The following is a 22,632-nucleotide window of genomic DNA, read 5'->3' as shown; positions in this document are numbered from 1 at the left end:
ATTCTTATGATATAGTGCTATATGATATAATTGGTATAGTAGGAGCTTTGCATGTCTCCTAGTTCAGCCTAAGCTGCTCTGCTATAGCTATCACCCTAAGCTGCTAGAACACTACTAATAAGGGATAACTGGACCTGGCACAAGGTGTAAGTACCATCAGGTACCCACTATAAACCAGGCCAGCCTCCTACACCGCCTTCTGAAAGAAGCCAATAAGAACGCACTAGCAGACCGCATCAAAGCCAACACAAATCACAGCAAAGAACTCTTCGCCATCGTGAAGGAGTTCATCAATCCCACAGCCACCGAGAACAATATCACTCTCTCCAAAGAACTGCGCGCCAACCTCGCACACTTCCTCCACAACAAGATCTCGGCTATCTACGAAAACTTCAAATGCCAACCCTCCACCTCAGACAGCACCAAACACCTCCTCACCACCCAAGACACTATCTCCATCATGAACTCAGTACACACGGGAGCACCCATGGACCCTTGTTCCCACCAAGTCTTCAACCTCGGAAGCAAAACAATCAGCGACGAGCTCAGGAAGGTCCTGAACACCTCCATCACCGTGGCCTCCTTCCTGGAGATCTGGAAACACGCTGAAGTGAGGCCCCTTGTGAAAAAAAATCATCCGCCGACCCAACCAAAATGAAGAAGTACTGCCTCATCTCTCTGCTCCCCTATGCAGCAAAAGTCATCATCAAAGAAAAGAAACCAGCAACTCACCCAACACCTAGAAGACCACAACCTCCTGTACCACTCCCAATCTTGATTGCGAGCTAACCACAGCACTAAGACAGCCCGGATTGCAACCACAGATGACATCAGAGCCCTCCTGGACCATGGAGGAAACAGCTGCCCTCATCCTCCTGGCTCTGTCTGCCATATATGACACAGCCTCCCACCACATCCTGATCAACAGGCTCCACCACATCGTAATTCAAGGAAACCCTCTAAATGGATCATCTCATACCTCATAAGTAGAACCTAAAGGATCAGTCTCCCACCATTCACCTCAGAGCACAAGAAGATCATCTGTGGAGTCCCCCAAGGATCTCCTCCAGCCGACAAGCTTCAAAACCTACATGACCCTCCCTGGCCGTCACAGTCATAGCACATGGACTCAACTTCATCTCCTATGCCGACGACACAGGTCATCCTCTCACTGTTTGAAGATTTCTCCACCACAAAAGCTAACTTCCACAGATGCATGATGAACGTAGCAGACTGTATGAAGGGCAACCGTCTCAAACTCAACACCGAAAAAACAGAAGTCCTCCTCTTTGGGAATAACACCTCACCAAAGACTGACACATGATGGCCCACAGAGCTCGACACACCCTCTGCCCCAACAGAGCACGATGACAACCTCAGCATCAACACAGTCTCATCCCCCTGCTTCCACACCCTTGGCATGCTCCACAAGATCTTCAGGTGGCTCCCAGAAGACACCAGACAGACCGTCACACAGGCCCTAATCACCAGCAGACTAGACTAAAACACGCTCTACGTAGGAATCACAGCACGCCTCCTGAAGAGATACCAGATAATACAGAACTCTGCAGGAAGACTCATACTCAACCTCCCCAGAAGGACCCACATCACACCCTATCTCAAAAACGATACTGGCTCCCAATTCAGAAGAGATGGCAGTTCAAGATACTGACCTACACCTTCAAAGCCCTGAACAATGAAGGAACAGCATCCATCAACAAACGCCTGACCTTCCACCAACCGACCAGACACATCCTATCAGCTTCCCTCACAGAAACCCCAAGGATCTTCTGAGCCAACAGCAGAGGACGCTCCTCCTCACACCTAGCAGCCAAGGCTTGGAACAACCTTCCCCTGCACCTCAGGACCACACAGTCACTCCAGCAATTCAGGAAAAAACTAAAGACCTGGGTGTTCGAATGATCATTCCCCCGCGAAGCAGCATACAGCTCCAGCACCTCGACACCCTCAAGGGTGATTTGCAACGCTCTATAATTGTTTGATTGATTGGCTGGCCTTGTGTAATTAATTACATTGTGGGCTGTGTTTATTATGCATCGTGCACCACACAAAGTCAAAAATTAAAAAAAAAAAAATGTTTTGGGAAGATATTCAATTCTTACTACATTTTCTTAAAGTAGATTTAAAAGAGGGTAAGATGCAGAGTGTGACAGCGCTTCCATTTTATTCTAAACCCTAAGCCTCCCTCCATATGATGAAAGCAGCTAGAAGCCATGTACAAGGTTTGCTACGTGCCCGCCCAAAGGTATTATTTTCTCTGGAGCATAAAACAACCATTTTACTGAACAATTTAGGGCCAGAATGAGTGAAGAGATTGCAACCCTTCTGGAACTGAGGGGCAGCAGGGTGATGAAGAACGGTTCTGAAGGGACTCACTCGAGAGATTCTGCAGACTCACTCTAGACCTCAGATGAACAATACTGAGCCAGCTTCCATTCCTAGGCCCAAGGCCAAGAGGTGATGGTTGCTGCTTAGAGTGCGGAAGTAGGGTGGCTTGCACTATCGTCTCAGTACCCCGTGGTTACTGATGTTTCTAAAAACCAGCGGGATAAAGTTTCAGAAGTGGCTTTGGCTAAGATAAGATCTCAATGGAAGGTTGCTATCCAGGCTGCAAATTCACATCTAAAATCTTTCTGAATCGATAAAAGAGGAGGGAAGTGTGTTTAAAGTAAGAGATGCAAAAGTAGAGAAAACATTGGAGTACAAAACAAGAGAATTCCAATGGTCTGTGTTAAGGTGTTTCACGTATGTCTGGGGATCACATACTAGCGCAAGGTTCTAGTGGACGAGCTGCCCACGCCGAGAACTAGTGGCCTGACCAATAAATAAAATGCTGCACTGAGATAAGGTGAGCTATATAATTTGTCAACAGTGAGATCAAAAAAGCTGTACAGCTGAAAAACACATTTGGGAAAGTACCAGAAAAAGTTACAGCAGGCAATTCAATCCACACCTCCATTCACAAAACCTGTGGCATTGCTACGTTAGGTAGTGAGGACCTGTAGTCTACAAAGGCATGCCAAACACTGTGGAGAAGAAATATCAAGGGCTCGATGAACCAGATAGTTCTAAATTGTGGTCACTGTATCGCAATAAAAGCAGCTAGCGGCTTACCTGTTTCCCTTCCTGGAGGGGCGGGTGAGTGGCTCTGGGTTGGATGCACCTCTTCCACCGTGATATTCAGATCTGTAGAGGTGTCTTCGGGAGTTGGAGTGAGGATGGAGATAACCGTACTGTTCTGTTGCCCCTCAGCCGCCGTGTCTTCTTGGGTGGAATTAACAGTGGTGCGGAACCCAATACCACTCTCTGCTTGTGATACAGGATTTTGAGTTCCCAGAACGGATTCTTCCGTCTGCTCCTTCTCTGCAGGTCTGCCAGTAATCAACTGAGGGGTGCCAGCATCATTAGGGCTACCAGTCAAGGGAAGGGAACTTAAATGCAGGTGGATGGCAGCAGTAGGTCCTATGGATGATGCCAATGTGTCGCTTGATACACGAGGGATCCCCTCGTCAGTGGTCTCAGCTACAGTCCCTAAACAATAAAACATGGCATTAGAACGTGTGACCACATGGGTTTTATGGAGTATGTTTACATGTGGAGAAAAGAGGCAATAAACACAAACATCCCACATAAAAACCCATTGCGTCTTTAAAGTCATTCCCGAATGTAATAAAACACAAACAGGCCTGCCCCTCTTCTATTCACACTAAAGTCATACAGTGTATTGTGTGGCTCCTCGTGGAGGTACAGAATTATTACCAGGAGGCAAGTGGCACAGATAGTTGTCAAATGAGGACCAAACACCTCACCTGTCTGGAGGTTGCGAAGTATGGCGCAGAGGAGTTAATCGCATTGGGGAATGCCCCCCCCAGACCTCCCCAATGTACTGTCTGTATAACAGCAGACTAGTATGGCCACTACCGAGAGGCTTTTAATCAAAAGCCTGACAGAAAGGGTACCTGTAACATACCGTCCTGAATTTTGAGTGGCCTCCTCAAATAATAAGAGCAAGTTGTTCCATCGGTTGGACCTTTTACATAAAAATGAGTCTCTACATAACTGTGCTAGAGGGGCTAAGCTGGGTCTGTGGACCTGTGGAGCATGGGATTGAACCCCAGGCCTGGAACTTGATTGAAAATAGCCTAATTTGGGGAAAAATACTGCCCCGTGCCTAAAATGTAAACCTGTGAAATGCAAATATGCAATGTCATAGTGTAATTCAAAAGCTGTAATCAAGTACTAAGCTCCAGTGCTCCCCAGGTAGGTTTACTCTATATAAATACCAATACAAATCATGAACACTGATTTGAATGTGGTTCACTAAAAAACTCATCTAATCAGTAGATGATCCTTGCCATGCCATGCTCACACGAACATAACTCTCCTTAGAGCACAAAGCGCAAGCTTCTAAAAGAAAAGCTGAAGCCATATGTTCCTTTCGGCCATCTATGTTCGCTTTCTCATGGTCGCTCAGCCAAACCACTTTTCAGTTTGTTTTGTTGCAGCAGTAGATTAAAAAATTACACCTGTTTTTTGTTTTCCTTCAAGAAATAAACTCCATGTTCGACATTCACTCTAGCTGGTTAGTGACATTGAAACGTTTGGATATTTTTGCGTGAGTGGTATTTATTAAAATGTTTGTTGGTCAAATCGATCAAAAGTTATTAAGAACATTGCATATGAAATACAATACGGTTTCTGACACTTTCCTAAAGTTCACTAGCCACCCTCCACTTTTTTATTGCTGTCATCAGGCACCAATGAGGTGAGATGGTGTTACCATCGCGACTGGATGGAAAAGGGAAAGTGTTTTCCATCCAACAGAAAAGAACAACCCTGCATATTTAATCATATATGAAAAACCGAGGAAACCACTCATCAATTCCTTGACACGATTTTACACTTGACACCAATCCCAGCTAATTTTGAAATGCTCTCAGAGCAGCACCTATTATAATAAAATACTTTTAATTTGAAAGAGACAAATATTATGCATCATGTTAAGGCTCAGTTTCGCATTTTAAATTGTCTGCTAGTAAGACACACAACCACACCTTTCTGCAGGGATGTGTCTTGTGCAAAAGGCTTTTTTCTACAAGGCCTACCCTATAAACATAAAATATACTAGACCACAGGTTGGAGGCAGAAGAAGTAAAATATAGATGGCATAAGCAGAATACAGGGCTCCTCTCATTACAATTATGCACATCTATATCTCCACATGGTGAATACAACAGTGTATTTTACACCAAGTATTTTACTTGGAGAAGCAAAAAGAGCAACATTAATAAAATTAAATTCGTGTACTTCCTTCCAAGACATGAATAACAATCTTTGTCAATCACAACTTGAATAGTGTGTGCTGAATATACTCTTTCTTGAAAACATCTATGGTTCTTCCAAGGTGAAAGATGCATTCATTCTGTGAATTCATTCTATTTTATCCTCTCATATTCTCCTATGACTTTCCTTGAGCGTCACTATTTAGCTCTTAATTTATTTAGCATACTTGATCTGTACTGTTAATAGGTAACTTTCCCATATGCATTGCTGCATTTTTATCATCATATATTAATACAACATCATGTTATGACCCTTAAACCTCTGACTTCTGTCGCCGTTCATTTTTCCTTCTCTGCTCAATATTCCCTTCACAGTGGAGCTCCAATTTGATCGTTTTCGTGCACTTAAATCATAGCCCTCTCTTTCTTTCACAAACTTCACTTTCCATCTTAGAATTGAGATATTATGTGACCAACTACTGTATTATTCCACTTTGGTTTCTTTATCTGTTGCTGTGACTGACTATTTTTTGTTATTTTATTGGCACTCCCCCCTTTCACTGTGGGTGTTTTAGGCTGGTGGCTGCCTGCCTTTTATTGCAGCATTCCCTTCCTCCCATCTCCTCCCTTGTTGCTGAAATTTGTTTTGGTTTTATTCCAGTGCTGTCCTCGTTTACTTCAGGCTCCTAAAATAAGCTTATTTTACAAAAGAAACACCCAATCGTTTAGCTCACTGCTCACGAAAACCACAATATGCCCTTTCTGGTAGAATGTAGATAAACCTAGAAGCAATGATGTGAAACTTGCTTAGCCTCGCATCATATCTGGAGTCTCTCTCTCCCAGGCCCCTCCCTGCCAACACTCACATCATCGCACACAGGGCATTGCTTATCTCCTTTACTGGGGCCATAAATCTTCTCAGGCTGCTTTGCTTGTTGAAATGCAAGGCAAGAATGCTTGCAAGACTTTTAATTCTGTTAAAATATAAATAAAATACTTTTCCAGCCTTATTTTTCAATTTCTGTTCAGATGTTTACACAACTGTAGGTAGTGAAGTCATCTTCTCTTCTCAAGGGCTTGTGATTTCTGAAGTCAGTAGCCACCAATGACCACCAAAACATGGCAGGAGAAGATGAAATTATGAGCCACGATTGACCAATTTATGTGGCAAGAAAGTGCAGTTCTGAATTTACACTGTCAATATCTCTAACTCAAGAAAATGCGAGACCTATTGCATTGCAAATGCTTTTTAAATAAAATGCAGCATTGTTAATGTCACGTCAGTACTGCCCTTTTAGGTCTGTCTTTAAACGATTCTCTTTTATATTTTGGTTTCTGCTATTTGTGTATTCTACTTGGTTCTTCTAAATATATCGAAGTCATCAATATAGATCTCATCATTAATTTTTAGTCATACTCTTGCCTAAATGTCCGAAATTATTTTGTTGATCAATTGTATCTAAACCTACTTTGCAATTCGTCTTAAATATTTCTTTCGATTCTGATTTGAGCATGTCATTTTGAACCAACTCACAGTTGTATTTTGTTTGTCTAATGGTGAAATTACCAAGGTCTAGTCAAAGTTGGGCATGCTCCTAATTCAATATGTTTACCCACATCGTTATACAAGCTCCTAGAAACTGAAGATGTGTTATTCTTAAAATGCCATGTTAGTCTTTCTTCAGTTTTTTACTGCAGCTAAGTCTGCAGCATACAAACACATCACCTACACGGCACAAATAGTATCCATAGTAGTTTAGTTTAGTTTTAAGGATTTATAAAGCGCGTAGTTACCCTAAGGCATCCCAGCGCTAACCAGACATGACCAGTGCTGGCAACAGGAGGAATTCAGAGAGTTATCTACAGAAAAGAATGGTTTTGAGTTTTTTTCTCAAAAGCTGCTCTGAGGGTTCAAAACGAAGTTCAGAGGGGAGATCATTCCAGAGACGAGCGGCCTTGGTGGAAAAGGAATTGGCCCCCCAGGCTCTCTTAGACCGCAAGATGGTCACATGTCGGGAGGAAGAGGACCTCAGACTTCGCAAGGGGGCATAAAGATATAGCAGCTTTCTAAAGAACATTGGACCCTTATCTTGAAGGGCTCTGTGAACAATGCATAAGGCTTTGAAATGGGTACGCTGCTTAATGGGGAGCCAGTGAAGTGTTGCAAGAGCAGGCTTAGCGGATAAATGTCTGGGAAGATTGATGAGAAGCCTGGCAGCTGCATTCTGGACTATCTGCAGCTTTTTTATGACATAGGCCAGGGCGCTAAGAAACAGTGAGTTCCCATAGTCCAGACGGGAAAAGATCAAAGTTTGAACGAGGATTCTTCTAGCCGTAGGGGGAAGAAGATTAAAGATTTTCCTAAGGACTCTTAAAATACCAAAGCATGTAGAGGAGACTTTTTTTGCTTGATAATCCATGGTCAGGCGAGAATCCAGCCAAAAACCAAGGCTTTTTACCTGGTCCTTGGGCGGAGGAAGATTATTGAAAGCCTCTGAGTGCAATGAGAGGGGAGAGGCTGGGGGGGCATTGCCCAGTACAATGACTTCTGACTTTCCATCATTGAATTTAAGCTTAGACTGGATCATCCAGCTTCCAATGTCTTTCATACAGCACGAAAGGTTGGCCGCTGACGAGTCCCCAAAACTTGATAGTGATACCACCAGTTGAGTATCGTCGGCATAGGTGACCAAAGATAGATTGTAGGGAGCGATCACATTAGCCAGCGGGGATAGATAAACATTAAAAAGGGTTGGACTCAGGGAGGAGCCCTGAGGAACTCCACAGGTCAAAGGAAAGATAGATATCGGAAAAGTAGGCTCGATCCAGAACTTGAAAAGATCTACCTTTGACAAAAGCGGACAGCCAGGACAATGCTAAGCCTCCTATCCCTAATTGAGAGAGCCTACAGCAAAGAAGGTTATGATCCACCGTATCGAAAGCTGCGCTAAGATCAAGTAAAATCACGGCTACATGAGCCCCTTGGTCCAGAAGTTGCCGGGCTGACTCCGTCACTGTGAGGAGGGCTGACTCCGTGCTATGATGGGATCTGAAGCCCATTTGAGTGGGGTGGAGAAGTTTGTGGCTCTCTAGGTAGCTGGTTAATTGGTAGTTAACATGTTTCTCCAAGATTTTTGTTGAAATGGGGAGGAGAGCAATGGGTCTGTAATTTTCCAGCAGAGATGGGTCCAATTTCGGCTTTTTTAAAAGAGGCATAATAATGGCATGCTTAAAAAGTGGAGGAAGAGAACCTGAGGATAGGGAATAATTCAGTATTTTTGTAAGGGGAGGGGCAATAATATCTGAAACCCGCGAGAGAATGGAAGGAGGGGCGGGGTCTAGGGGGGAGCCTGATTTAATTTGAAGTAGAATGGCAAATAACCTAATTGTCCTTTTGCAATCCAGAACATGCAATACTTGTTTGCAAGAGAAAGTTGAGCACCCCAGCGTTAGACTAGGTCATCCTCTGGAAAATCACCTGTCTGCAGGGGACTCTCATCTGTCTTACACCATGTCAGTGGATGCTATTGCTCTGGTAATCAGGCTGTCCTCCGGTGTGCAACCTATTCCTGCGTCAGTAACCTGCTCCATAACTGCTACCATAACAGAAACACTTTCCAGACACAAGGAGGGTTGATTGACAGAAGGAAAAGAAAAGAGGTAAAGAACATACATATAGACATATTATGCAAAATGAGGGGCTTTAAAACAAAACATCCCTTTAACATAGAGACTCACATGATTGTCTTAACAGTGATGTCAACAAAGAACATCAAAGGATATGATGTTCTCACACATGAAACCACCCCAGCTATTCTTAGGAGCACCTATAAAAAGACAATAAAATGCAGGTACCAAAACCTAAATATCCCTCCAGAATTAATTGCTAGAGCACTTCGATTCAACCTCAGCGCTGAAAGATGGGATGCAGTAGAAGTCTGCCCCTTGACAGATGATAGCTTGGGACCTTATGTTATTTATTGGGAGCTCCTATGCCAGATGGAGAGGGGCAGAGGTCTGTGAAAACCTCTAAATTGTAGCTGACTTCAAATTAAGTCAATTACACCAATAGAAACTTAGACACAGCAAAGATATTTCCCAGAACAAATATAAGCAGCAACTGAAAAGGAGAATCTTGGAACAAACATTCAGCAACAAGACACCAGACCAAGAGGTGGACATAACCCAAGATGATTGAGATCTGCCACTCAAGCAAAGGTTTGCCGCCATACAAAGGAGGTCATTAGAATTCACATTAATTACCAAAGATGCAAATGCATACCCGTGGGTGATCAATAAAAGGCTAAAGTGGCAGGGAGAAGAATTCTGCAACCAGAAGACAAATCCTTGACACAACGAACAAAGCAGACAAAGCCAATGAAGCTCACACGTGAAGCAATTACTGACACAGTTGCTAATACTGGACGCCAGAGACTGGACAGAAATCAGAGATAAAAATACACTGACAGGCTCCATCAATATTGTGACTCCCCAGAAGGAAAGTAAATCTGGGTTTATCATGACTTAGCTCTAGGCATCCTGGAGAAATGGCTCCACGATAAAGTAAGAGGAACAGCAGAAAAGAGGCTCATTGGATATGTGTTGGTTTCCCAGAGTTGCAAAACAAGAGAATAACAACGCTTAATCACCAATAAGTACAACTGACTTAGACAAGAATTGACAACAATGAAGCAGTTCTCGTTCAACGAAACACAAATGCCCTCACGAAAGACACATTGGGGTTTTTCTCTCAAGAGAAGAATGTGAAGCATGCTAACTCAACTATAACTGTAGTCCCAGAACAACTGTTAGAATGGAGAAACGGTATCAAAAGGAGCCAAAATCAAGTCGTGGAAAAACGTACCCATTGCAACTAGTTAGTATTCACACCCCCAATAAACACAGCAGAAGGCGAGCTCAAAAGTTAATACCACACCCACACCCCCCCCCTACAATGTCAAACTGGAGCTGATGAGGAAAACCAGCTTCACCTAAGACTAACATTACACCATGAACATGATGCATGATCCAGAAACCAATTTTAAATACTATTTTGGAACATAGATGAAGTAAACAACCCGTTGTACACCAGTGTGGCTGCTGTTCAGCATAGCTAAATGTTAGTGGCGTGGAGTGTCAAAACAGAGTCGGGAAATAGAGTGTTGTAGAGTGGATTTGCTGGAGTTTCACAGAGTCCAGTGGGGAAGCAGAGTGTCAGACTTGAGTAGAGGTGAGTAGAGTTCAGTGGCAGAGAGTGTCACAGAGTGGAGTGGGGGTGGAGTAGGATGGAGTGGGGCCAAGTGGATTGAGGTACTGGGTGGACTGGACTGGAGTAGAGTGGATTGGTTTGGATTGGGGTAGTGTTGGGTGGATTGAGTGGAGTGAGGTGGACAGGTGTGGGATGGATAGAAATAGGGGGAGGTAGATTGCATTGGGGTGGATTCAAGTGAGGTAGATTAGATTGGACTGGGTGGGTGATTTTGACTGGAGTGATGGAGTGCTGTGCAGTGGGGTGGAGTGGATTCGATTCACTGAGTTGGAGGATTAGGGTGGGGTGGGATGAACTGGATTGGAAAGGGGTGGACTAGATTGAAGTGGGGACAATTGGAGTGACATGGGGTGAGCTGGATGGATTGGACTGGAGTGGGGTAGACTGAACTGGGATGGGGTGGGGTGCATTGGATTGGGCTAGAGAATGGTGTAAGGGATTTGGATAGAGAATAGTGGAATGGGCGGAGTGAGGTGGGATGGATTGGAGTGGGGTGGGGTGGAATGGGATGGGGTGGGCTGCAGTGGGATGGATTGGATTGGGGTGGGATGGATTGGAGTAGGATGTTTTAGATCTGATTGGGTGGACTGGAGGCGGTGAAGTGAACTGAGTGGTGTGAGCTGGACTAGAGTGGGCTGGATTAGATTGGAGTGGGTTGAATTACATTGGAGTGGGGTGGAATGGACTGGAGTGGATTGGATAGGAGTGGTGTGGACTGGATTGGACTGGAGTAGGGTAGATACATACGGACTGGAGTGGATTAAGGTGAATTGTACTGGAGTGGGGTGTGTTGGGGTGGTGTGGGTGGATTGGAGTGATGTGGATTGGATAGCAGTGGACTTGATTGGAGTAGGGCGAGTTGGACAGCAGTGGGATGGAATGGATTTGAGTGGGGTGGATTGGGGTGAGGTATTGGATTGGAGTGGGGTGGACTGGGCTAGAGTAGGGTAGACTGGGCTGGATTGGGGTGGACATGAGTGATATAGGGTAGACTGTATTTGTGTGTGGGTGACTGGATTGTAGTGGGGTGGACTGGAGTGTAGTGTGATGTAGTGGGGTGAGGTGGATTGGAGTGAGACCAATTGGAGTGCAGCAGATTGCTTTCGATTAGAATGGGTTGTTTGGGATTTTAGTGGGACAGGTTGTTTGGGATTTAAGTGGAGCATATTGAAATGGATTGGAGTGGGGCAGACTGGAGTGGAGCAGCCTATTTTGGATTGGAGTGGAGCAGACTGTTTAGGATTGGAGTGGGGCATATGGTTTTGGATTGAAGTGGGACAGATTGTTTTGGAGTGGTACAGACTGATTTGGAATGGAATGAGGTGAACTGGAGTGATTCAACTGTGGTGGGTCGGGAGGATTGGAGTGGGGTGGGTTGGAGTGGATTGGGATGAGTGGTAGGATTGGAGTGGGGTGGATTGGTATAGGGTGAGGTGCGGTGTATTGGGGTGGACTGCAGTGGGGTGGACTGCACAATTGTGACATAGCATAATTTCAGAAAGTACACAATCAAGAAACAATGTCGCTTTGCAATATTTAGAACAAGAGAATAGTCATCTTTAGAGAACAGCGCCCACGAGAAAAAAAAAAAAAAACATGAGCTCGGAGTGCCAAAATACGATATAGCAAAATAAAAGAAAAGTTAGCTATAAAAAATAAATAAATAAAAACTTTGCAATTTTGTTGGTCCTGCTGGGCATATTTTTGCCAGTCACAAGCTTTCTGTTTGAAGGGCACTAGAATTTAAAAAGAACAAAATAGCACCTCAGTCACATTGAAAGCAGCGGACGGATACTGATTAAGTTGAATCAATCAATGCTTGGTCCCTGCTTCACAGAGAGAAACGGAAATGATGCTTGGACTGCAGTGACAAATTATGAGGCTGTAAAAAAGAGTGCCATGCCAGGCAACAAATGGTTAGTGACAGGTGGACTCCAAACCCTTTACTGTACGCAACAGTCTCTCACAAACGAGACGCATGTGCTTGCGCATGCACTCGCAGACTCGACCCTAAAACCAAACCAAGATCCTAGACTGCTGTAAGCAAGCACATCTGTTGTTCAGGGCACTTACGGGTTTTGAGTAAGAGATCTGCAACATCATGGGGGTGATTTAAATTTAGACAAACAAATTAAACACATTTGCAAAACACAACAGTGTTCTGAAACCTAAACTGACCAGACACAAAAACATGCATATCACTATTGCACTGCTAAAGTGTGCAGAGATCCTACTTAAGCCAGGCATAATCAAGTTTAAATTGTTTCTTCGTTTTCAGATAGGGCGCTTCTCATATTTTTTGTTTTATAAAAAATAAAAAAAATAAAAAAGGCAGTCTTGAATCCAAGATACTACTAGTGGCCTCCTTCTTGGTTTGTATATGTTTAGCACGCCCTTTTTAGTGGGTATAGTCAAAGAACAGTGACTCTTGTCTGATCAGGCAAAACATTTCCAGCATCTGTCAATATGTTCAAAGCATTGCCAATGGGTTTCAACAAAGAAACAATGAGCTCAATCCTTTCAAATTCTAACACAATCTCCTCCACCAACGTTTTTTGACTGCTTCTAGAGACTTTGGGGGTGATTCTCACCCTGGCGGGCGGCGGAGGCGACCCGCCAGAGTTCCCCCCTCCAAAATACCGCTCCGCGGTCGCAAGACCGCTGAGGGTATTTTGGGTTTTGCACTGGGCTGGCGGGCAACCGCCAAAAGGCCGCCCGCCAGCCCAGTGCAAAACGGCCTTCCCACTAGGACGCCGGCTCAGAATTGAGCCGGCGGAGTGGGAAGGTGCGACGGGTGCAGTGGCACCCGTCGCGTATTTCAGTGTCTGCATAGCAGACACTGAAATACAAAGTGGGGCCCTCTTACGGGGGCCCCTGCAGTGCCCATGCCATTGGCATGGGCACTGCAGGGGCCCCCATGTGCCCCGCGGCACCCCCTACCGCCATCCTGTTCCTGGCGGGAGACCCGCCAGGAACAGGATGGCGGTAGGGGGTGTCAGAATCCCCATGGCGGCGGAGCGCGCTCCGCCGCCATGGAGGATTCACAAGGGCAGCGGAAAACCGGCGGGAGACCGCCGGTTTTCCGCATCTGACCGCGGCCGAACTGCTGCGGTCAGAATGCCCTGCGGGGCACCGCCGGCCTGTCGGCGGTGCTCCCGCCGACCCTGGGGTCAGAATGACCCCCTTTGTCATTACACTCTGACCAAATAAGAACATTTTACAGGATCAGCAGCAATGTGTGATTTTTTTGCAAAATGTTTTGTTCTTCATGCAGTTCAAAAATTGCTTTGGAGATCCTAAACCTCTCTGCACACTTCCACACATTTTCAAAACATTTTTAGAATATTACCCCCTCACAAGACCATGCATCTTAAACTACGGCAACTGTTCTCACAGACTAAAGGAATCCCACCCCAGTTTTTGTTATACAATTACTTCATCTAAGAGTGCAGCTGGGCACTGGCTGCCAGCATTCAAGGACTCTGCCTGGGGCTTGTCTGAACAGAGCCCCCTCTGAGACAAACTATATTTAGAAAATCATTCACCAGCCCACGTGGTGTGAAAGAAGCACTCTTAGGAAGGCGCCTGCTGATCCTGAACACGCTTACATACTGCAAGGTAGCCAGCTTTTCAGCCTGCTCTTGTGATATATCAATCTTAGCACTGTGTTCAGTAGGGACATGTCTGTGTCCAGTGTGTGATACAGAGTGACATCATCACTGCCAATGTTACTGCATTACAAGTTTTGTGTTCACATAATTGTCAACTCCACTCCACGTCCCCATACACTTCTATAATAACATGGCATGCACAGGCCTCCTATCCCGTCACACCTATGACAATACTAGAACAGCTCCTCAAACATGGTATGTGCAGGCCTCCCACCCTGGAACACCTGCAAAAATACTAGAATACATTTTCAAACAAGGTACAGGGAGACCTCCTATCCCTTACACACCTGTGACAATACCAGAATAGCTCCTCAAAAATGATACTACCCATAGCTCCTCAATCATGGTATGTGCAGGCCTCCTATCCCTTACATACCTGTGACAAATACTTGAAAAGATCCTCAAAAATGGTTTGCGCAGACCTCCTGCCAATACAGACCTGTGACAATACCAAAATAGCTCCTCAATCATGGTATGTGCGGGCCTCCCATCCCTGGAACACTTATGACAATACTAGAATAGCTCCTCAATCATGGTACGTGCAGACCTCCTATCCCTTACACACCTGTGACAATACTACCATAGCTCCTCAATCATGGTACAGGCAGACCTATCAATACACACCTGTGACAATGCTAGAATAGCTACTCAAACATGGGTCCCCTTACACAACTATGACAATACTAGAATAGCTCTTCAAACATGTGCAGACCTACTATCAATACACACCTGTGACAATACTAGGGTTTCATGGTTTGTGCATGCCTATCCTCCGAACACTTGTGGCAGTACAACTATAGCTCCTCAATTATTGTGCATGCAGACCTCCTATTCCCTACACACCTGTGACAATATTAGAATAGCTCTTCAAACATGGTATGTGCAGACTTCCTTTCAATACACACCTGTGACAATACTATGGCATCATAGTATGTGCATGCCTATCCTCCGAACACTTGTGACAGTACTACTATAGCTCCTCAGTCATGATATGTGCAGACCTCCTATCCTTACACACCTATAACAATAGTAGAATAGCCCCTTAATCATGGTATGTGTAGACCTCATATCAATACACACCTGTGAGAACAGCTCCCTAATCTATGGTATGTGCAGACCTCCTATCAATACACACCTGTGACAATAACGGAATAGTTCCTCCATCATGGTATGTGCAGGCCTCCTATCCTTAGACCACCTGTGACAATACTGGAATACCTCCTCAATCATGGTATGTGCGGAACTTCCATCATACGCACCTGTGACAATACTACCATAGTTCCTCAATCGTTGTATGTGCAGGCCTCCTATCCCTTATACACCTGTGACAATACTAAAATAACTCCTCAAACAAGGTGGAGGCAGGCCTCCTCTCCCTGCCATACCTTTGGTAATACTCCTACAACTCCTCTTACAGTGTACAGATCATCTATCCCAGGACACCTCTGACAATACAACTGTAGTTGTATGTGCAGGTCTCCTATCCTCAGCACACACGTGACAACACTAGAACTCCGCAAAGATGGCATGTGCTAGTCTCCTATCCCCAGTTCACCTGTGACAATACCACCCCTCTCCTCAGGCAAGGAAGAGGCAGGACTCCTGTTTCCATCACATCTGTTGTAATACTGATCTAGCTACTCTAACACAGGAGAGGCAGGCTTCCTAACCTCTGCGCACCACAGCTCAAACATGTTACATGCAGGTTCCTTATCCCCCGCACTCCTGTACAACAGAACCCTAGCTCCAGTGACATATTACAAGCCGGCTTCCTATTGTTGCGCACCAGCTCGTCCAACATGGTAGAGGGTGGCTTTCTGTTTCTAGACCTTTGAAGCGCGTACTCTGGTCTTCGAACACATGAGAGAAAGACTTTCCATAATCTGCATACTTGTAGCAATACCACCCCAGCTCCTCCAGTAGTACATGCAGATGTCACATCCTCAGGGGCCCCTGTGTCACTACCCTAACTCCTCACACCAAATAGGGACAGGCATTTCAGAACACCTGTAACAATGTCACCCTTCTCCTATCCCACACTATACCTGTAACAATACTATTTCATTCCTCACATTTGGTAGACAGGTTTCAGATCACCCACATATCTGTACAATACAGGGAGGTGTTCCATCTCAGCACACCCATGACAGTACTACACAGTACAGGGAGGTGCCCATCTCAGCACACTCGTGACGATACATGACAATACTACACAGTACAGGAAGGTGTCCCATCTCGGCACACCTTTGACAATACTACACGGCACACCTGTGACAATACTACACGGCACACCTGTGACAATACTACACAACACAGGGAGGTGTTCCATCTTGGCACACCTGTGACAATACACCACAGCACAGGAAGATGCCCTATCTCAGCACACCTGTGACAATGCTACACAGCACAGGGAGGGGTCCCATCTCAGTTCACCTGTGACAATACTACACCAGCTATTCAGCTACATTAAATGTTGGTGTCCTATTGGCTGCACGACAGTAACACTGCCCCAGCTCCTCAGTACAATAAATACTCACAGGCTAATATCCAGACAAAGGGGGTCATTCTGACCTCGGCGGTAAAAGGCTCTTACCGCCGGTCAGAAGACCGCCATTCTACCGCTGCGGCCGCGGTAAACCGCCACGGTCATTCTGACCCACAACTGCCAAACCGCCAAAAACCCGACATCCACGGAAGGCCGCCTCATCAGCGGTCAGCGATAAACTGGAGATGACCAAACCTCCACCGTCACGCCAACACAAACACGCCCATGCCATTATGACCCACGAATCCACGCGGCGGTCTTTCAACCGCGGTATTCCATTGGCGGTACACACCGCCACGCTCAAAATACACACACCCATACAAAACACAGCCACATTGGACAATTCAAAATACACACACCTGAGACACATACACCCATCACCATATAAAACACACACCCACATCACCCACAAACCCCCACAAATCGAAATTCTGAGACAAGGCACAATACACAGAGAGAGAGCACAGGGAACGCAAACCACAACACACACAGGAACCCAACATCATCACCCACACCACATCCACGCACACATCACCACACACCACCACTCACATCACCACAAACACCACCCCACACCTCATCCACACCACCCCATGGCACCCCAAAGACACCCCAGGTTCTCGGACCAAGAACTCAGGGTCATGGTGGAGGAAATAATTAGGGTAGAGCCCCAGCTCTTCGGCACACAGGTGCAGCACACCACAATAGCCAGGAAGGCGGAGCTATGGCAAAGGATCGTCGACAGGGTCAACGCTGTGGGACAGCATCCCAGAAACCGGGAAGACATCCGAAAGCGCTGGAACGACCTACGGGGGAAGGTGCGGTCGATGGTGTCAAGACACAATATCGCTGTGCAGAAGACTGGCGGCGGACCCCCACCCACTCCACCCGAATTCACAGCATGGGAGCAAGAGGTCTTGAACATCCTGCATCCTGAGGGCCTCGCTGTTGTAGGCGGAGGAATGGACTCTGGTAAGTCTAATCTCAACTACTTCACCCCCCCCAACCACCAGCATGCCAACCCACACCCCCACCCTCACCCCCAAGCCCCCAGCACACATCCTCCCTGCCAATGTCTCACCAGCACAACCCACCCAACACAACACCAATCCCTGAATGCCAACACAAACCATGGACACCCATCACCTAAGCATGACCACTGCACATACCCATCCCCCCCCACAAACCACCCTCACAACTCCTCCCACAAGGGAATGCCAGCACTGGGGGACAAGGGCACTCACAAATCGCACGCCATGGCGCACACAGAAGCAATAACCATACTCTTTTACCCCTGCAGGGCCCGAACGCCAACACACCGGCCAGGACGGTCCAGATTTGTCCATCCCGCCCCCAGAACAGGCCCCCAGTGATGACAGCAGCTCTGTCGACCTAGAACCTGATGACCAGCCCGGACCATCGGGGACCTCTGGACAGTCGGTTCCCCACACACAGACACAGGCCACAGCAGACCCAACCCCCTCTGGGAATACCAGCACAGCTCCCACCCAGCGGGCCCATGCCTCTGTCTCCAGGACGCGTCAATCAGCGGTGTGTCCGCCACTACAGGGCACCCAGGCTGACCCACCACCCCAACAACAACAGGGACCTGGGGGTAGTGGGCACACCGTCCAGGGGACAGAGGCCCGGGGAAACAGGGGAACTGGGAGGGCTGCTGTGCGAGAGGGGGTGGACCGGCCCAGGGAACCCACTCTCCAAGAGGCCCTCACCACCATCATGGGAGCATACCACCACTCCCAGGAGACGATGGCGACGGTACTGGCCAGGTTCCAGGAGATCCAGGCACAGCAGGAGGAACAGTACATGGGGTTCAGAGATGAACTCAGGAACATCGGTTCAGCAATGGGGACCATCGTCCTGGCCCTCAACCAGATAGTCACCACATTGCGGGACCATGTGCACCCCAAAGGGCCCCTGTCACTAGCCCGGACCACGAACAGCCTACCACCTCCGCCGGCGCTAGTGGACAGGAGGCCCCCACACAACGACAGGCCACCAGAACTCCACCTCCTGCTGAAGATCAACCACCCCGCAAGCGGAACCTGAGATCACACAAGAAGACAGAGTAGGATGCCAAAACCCCCGCCAGCATAAGATACCCCCTGATGTCATCCCACTGTCCCACATTGTCACCCTGTCAAACCTAAACAGCCCCTGCTCCATCCTTCCAGAGGCATATGGACTATGCACCTGTGAGACTGAGAACTGGACTCTGCCATGGACATTACTCCACCCCCACCCATCACCGTTTTACTATCATGGACCTATATGCAGCACTTAAAATAAATCACCAATTGCACTTAAAAAATCAGGAGTCTGCTTGTATTCTTAACAAATGTATTACACATTACGGTGCAATGATGTTCAGTTACACTGTGATGACAACACACCAATGTCAATAAGCATTAGTCCATGGGCAAACAAAGCAGAAGTCACGCTGTGGGTCATACAGCTCTGAAAAGGGAATGGAAAGTCAAAAATCAATTAAAAGGAACTGGGGGGAAACACAGAAAGTAGAGATGCAGGAGGCCAGAAGTAAATGTAAAATGGCGTGGGTGATTCTTACCTGTGTGCTACTGAAAATACTGTTGTATAACTGTGTCCCTGTTGTCCGTGTCGTCCCCGTCGTTTTCCTCCTCTTCACTCTCCACAGGCTCCACAGCTGCTACAACACCACCATCTGGACCATCCTCCTGCAGGAAAGGCACCTGGCGTCGCAATGCAAGATTGTGAAGCATACAGCAGGCCACAATGATATGACACACCTTCTTTGGTGAGTACATTAGGGATCCACCTTTCATATGCAGGCACCTAAACCTGGCCTTCAGGACCCCGAAGGTCCGTTCTATAATCCTCCTAGTTCGCCCATGTGCCTCATTGTACCGTTCCTCTGCCCTGGTCCGGGGATTCCTCACTGGGGTCAATAGCCAAGGCAGGTTGGGGTAACCAGAGTCACCTATTAGCCACACACGGTGTCTTTGTAGCTGTTTCATCACATAAGGGATGCTGCTATTTCGCATGACATACGCGTCATGCACTGACCCAGGGAACTTGGCATTTAGATGGGAGATGTACTGGTCAGCCAAACAGACCACCTGGACATTCATCGAATGGTAATTTTTTCTATTTCTGTACACCTACTCATTGTCTTTTGGGGGTACTAAAGCCACATGGGTCCCATCAATGGCACCAATGATGTTGGGGATATGTCCAAGGGCATAGAAATCACCCTTCACAGTGGCCAAATCACCCTCCTCAGGGAAAACAATGTAGCTCCGCATGTATTTCATCAGGGCAGACAACACTCTGGACAAAACCTTAGAAAACATAGGCTGAGACATCCCTGATGACATGGCCACTGTTGTCTGAAAAGACCCACTTGCCAAAAAATGGAGTACTGACAGAAGCTGCACCAGAGGGGAATTCCTGTGGGTTGGCGGATGGGGGACATCAGGTCTGTCTCCAGCTGGGCACACAGTTCATGTATAGTGGCTCGGTCAAGTCGGTATCGAAGTATAATATGTCGTTCTTCCATTGTCGACAGGTCCACCAGCGGTCGGTACACGGGAGGATTCATCCTTCTCCTCGCAAGTCCCAGCGGACGGTGCCTAAGAAGGACAACATGGAGTACAGAGTCAAGCAACCCACAGGTACGTTCACCCAGCTTGCACAGTACACGAATCGCTATGCATTGAAAGGCTTGTATGAGTGGCAATGCAAGGCCTAGGCCTGTGTGACGCAGTAGTAATTAAGCCATGTGGGCCCTTTTAATGGCGGCTGCCTGACCTGAGAAGTGTGACAGTGGGATGTAAGGTCAACGCGCTGGCGTGGCACACCGTGGCGGTAGGCGGTCCAAGACCGCAGTGCGAAGGCGCATTGGTTAACATTGCACCCTATGGGTCTCAGGAGCCAATGACGATGTGCGCCGGCAGTCGCGGTACGCACCGCGGCGGTACGCACCGCCGCGGGCGTGACCGCCATTTTCTATCTGCTTAATCACTCGAGACCTGATCATCCACAGGAGAGGACCTATACTGCAAGTGCTGCTGTGACCTCGGTCTGGAAGAGACAATGGCTGCTGCGACTGGGGAAAGGGTCCCTGCCTTCACTTCAAAAGAGTTGGAGAAACTTGTGGATGGGGTCCTGCCCCAGTATGCGCTACTCTACGGTCCTCCAGACCAACAGGTAAGTACACTGGGTGCACGTTGAATGGGCTATGCCTGGGTTGTGTATGGTGGATGTAAGATGGTGGGGTGGGGAGCGAATGAGGAGTGCAAGGCACGACAGATGAGAGCATGTGCCACATGGCAAGGTTGGGGAGGGGGGGGCAATCACATCTAAAATGCAGAAAAATGTTGAAATTTCCTTTCCCACCCTGTACATGTCAAATAGGTCAGCGCCCATCAGAAAGTCGACATTTGGCGTGCCATCGCCAAGGAAGTCCGGGCCCTGGGGGTCCACAACAGACGGGGCACCCACTGCCGAAAGAGGTGGGAGGACATCCGCCGCGGGACCAGGAAGACCGCCGAGTCACTGCTGGGGATGGCCTCCCAACGTAGGAGGGGTGCCAGTCGTACCTTGACCCCCCTGATGTCCCGGATCCTGGCGGTGGCCTACCCCGATTTGGATGGGCGCGTGAGGACATCACAGCAGACACAAGGGGGTGAGTACCAGCACATTCTGCTATCTTTACGCGCAGTGGAGGTGTCTGGGTGGGGGAGGAGGGCTGTGGGTGACATTAGGCCAGGGCGCTTTCTGTAGTGTAGTCCCCTCCTTTAGGCATGGCCCTGTGCCCCCGCCCCCCACCTCTGTAGGGTGCCAAGTACAGCAATCCATGGTCCAGCATCACCCATGTGTGCATTTGTTGTCCATAGACCTGTAGGCCTAGTCACAAGTACTGAGTAGTGTACCCCGATTGCGCGGCGTAGTGCTGGAGGCTCCTGTGTCTGTCCTCTCCGACAACGGTGTTGACAATGCATGCACTCAACCTGTCTTTATTTCTCCCCCCACCCTTTTTCTTTATCTTCTTGTGCATGTGTGCATTAGCATCATCAGGCGGAGGAGAATTGGCATCGGAACACGAGGGAGCTGCAACTCACAAGGCCCTGGTGGGCCATGCTACAGACACCGAGGTCACCAGTGATACGGAGGGCGAGGGGAGCTCCACAACGGGGACCCGTGGTGACACCAGCGACACTGACACGTCCTCGGAAGGGAGCTCCCTAGCGGTGGCGGCAACATACGTGCCCCCCGCCTCAACAGGTACAGCCGCCACCCAGCGCACCAGCTCTGCCCTCCCAGCAGCCCCTCAGCCTTCGCTCCGTGCCCGCTCGCCCAAGAAGGCGGGCATCTCCTTCGCCCCAGGCACCTCAGGCCCTGCCCCAGTTACCCCTGCTGCCCTCAGTGAGGAGGTCATTGACCTCCTACAGACCATCACTGTTGGGCAGTCTACCCTTTTGAATGCCATCCAGGGGGTAGAGAGGGAGGTGCATCGGAGCAATGCATACCTGGAGGGCATTCATTCGGGTCAGGCTGCCCATCAACGATCGTTCAATGCTCTGGCCTCAGCACTGACGGCAGCCATTGTCCCTGTTTCCAGCCTCCCTCTTCTAACTGCCTCCACCGTCTCCCAGTCTCCTGTCCCTCAGCCTATCCCATCCACACCATCAGACCAGCCTGCACACACCTCAACACCCAAGGGCAGCTCATCCAGACATAAGCACCACAGATCCCACAAGCATTCACCCAAGCAACATCCAGATGCAGCCATGGCAACAGTCACTACCACCTCTGTGTCCCCCTCCTCCTCGTCTCCCTCCTCCC

At 47.8% G+C, this 22,632-nt stretch overlaps 1 protein-coding gene across 1 annotated transcript in view; it reads right to left on the bottom strand.

Moving 5' to 3' along the window:
• LOC138293570 (glutamate--tRNA ligase-like) overlaps positions 1-22,632 on the bottom strand; it is a 178,023-nt gene that overhangs the window by 83,188 nt on the left and 72,203 nt on the right. Inside the window, exon 2 of the mRNA XM_069232841.1 lies at positions 3,136-3,552. Coding sequence (XP_069088942.1) covers positions 3,136-3,552 — 417 coding nt within the window. The remainder of the gene's footprint in view (positions 1-3,135; positions 3,553-22,632) is intronic.

This window comes from Pleurodeles waltl, chromosome 4_2 (genome assembly GCF_031143425.1).
Source record: "Pleurodeles waltl isolate 20211129_DDA chromosome 4_2, aPleWal1.hap1.20221129, whole genome shotgun sequence".
Lineage (NCBI taxonomy): Eukaryota > Metazoa > Chordata > Amphibia > Caudata > Salamandridae > Pleurodeles > Pleurodeles waltl.
The sequence above is the reverse complement of the archived record's forward strand: the minus strand, read 5'-3'. Positions and strand labels throughout refer to the sequence as shown.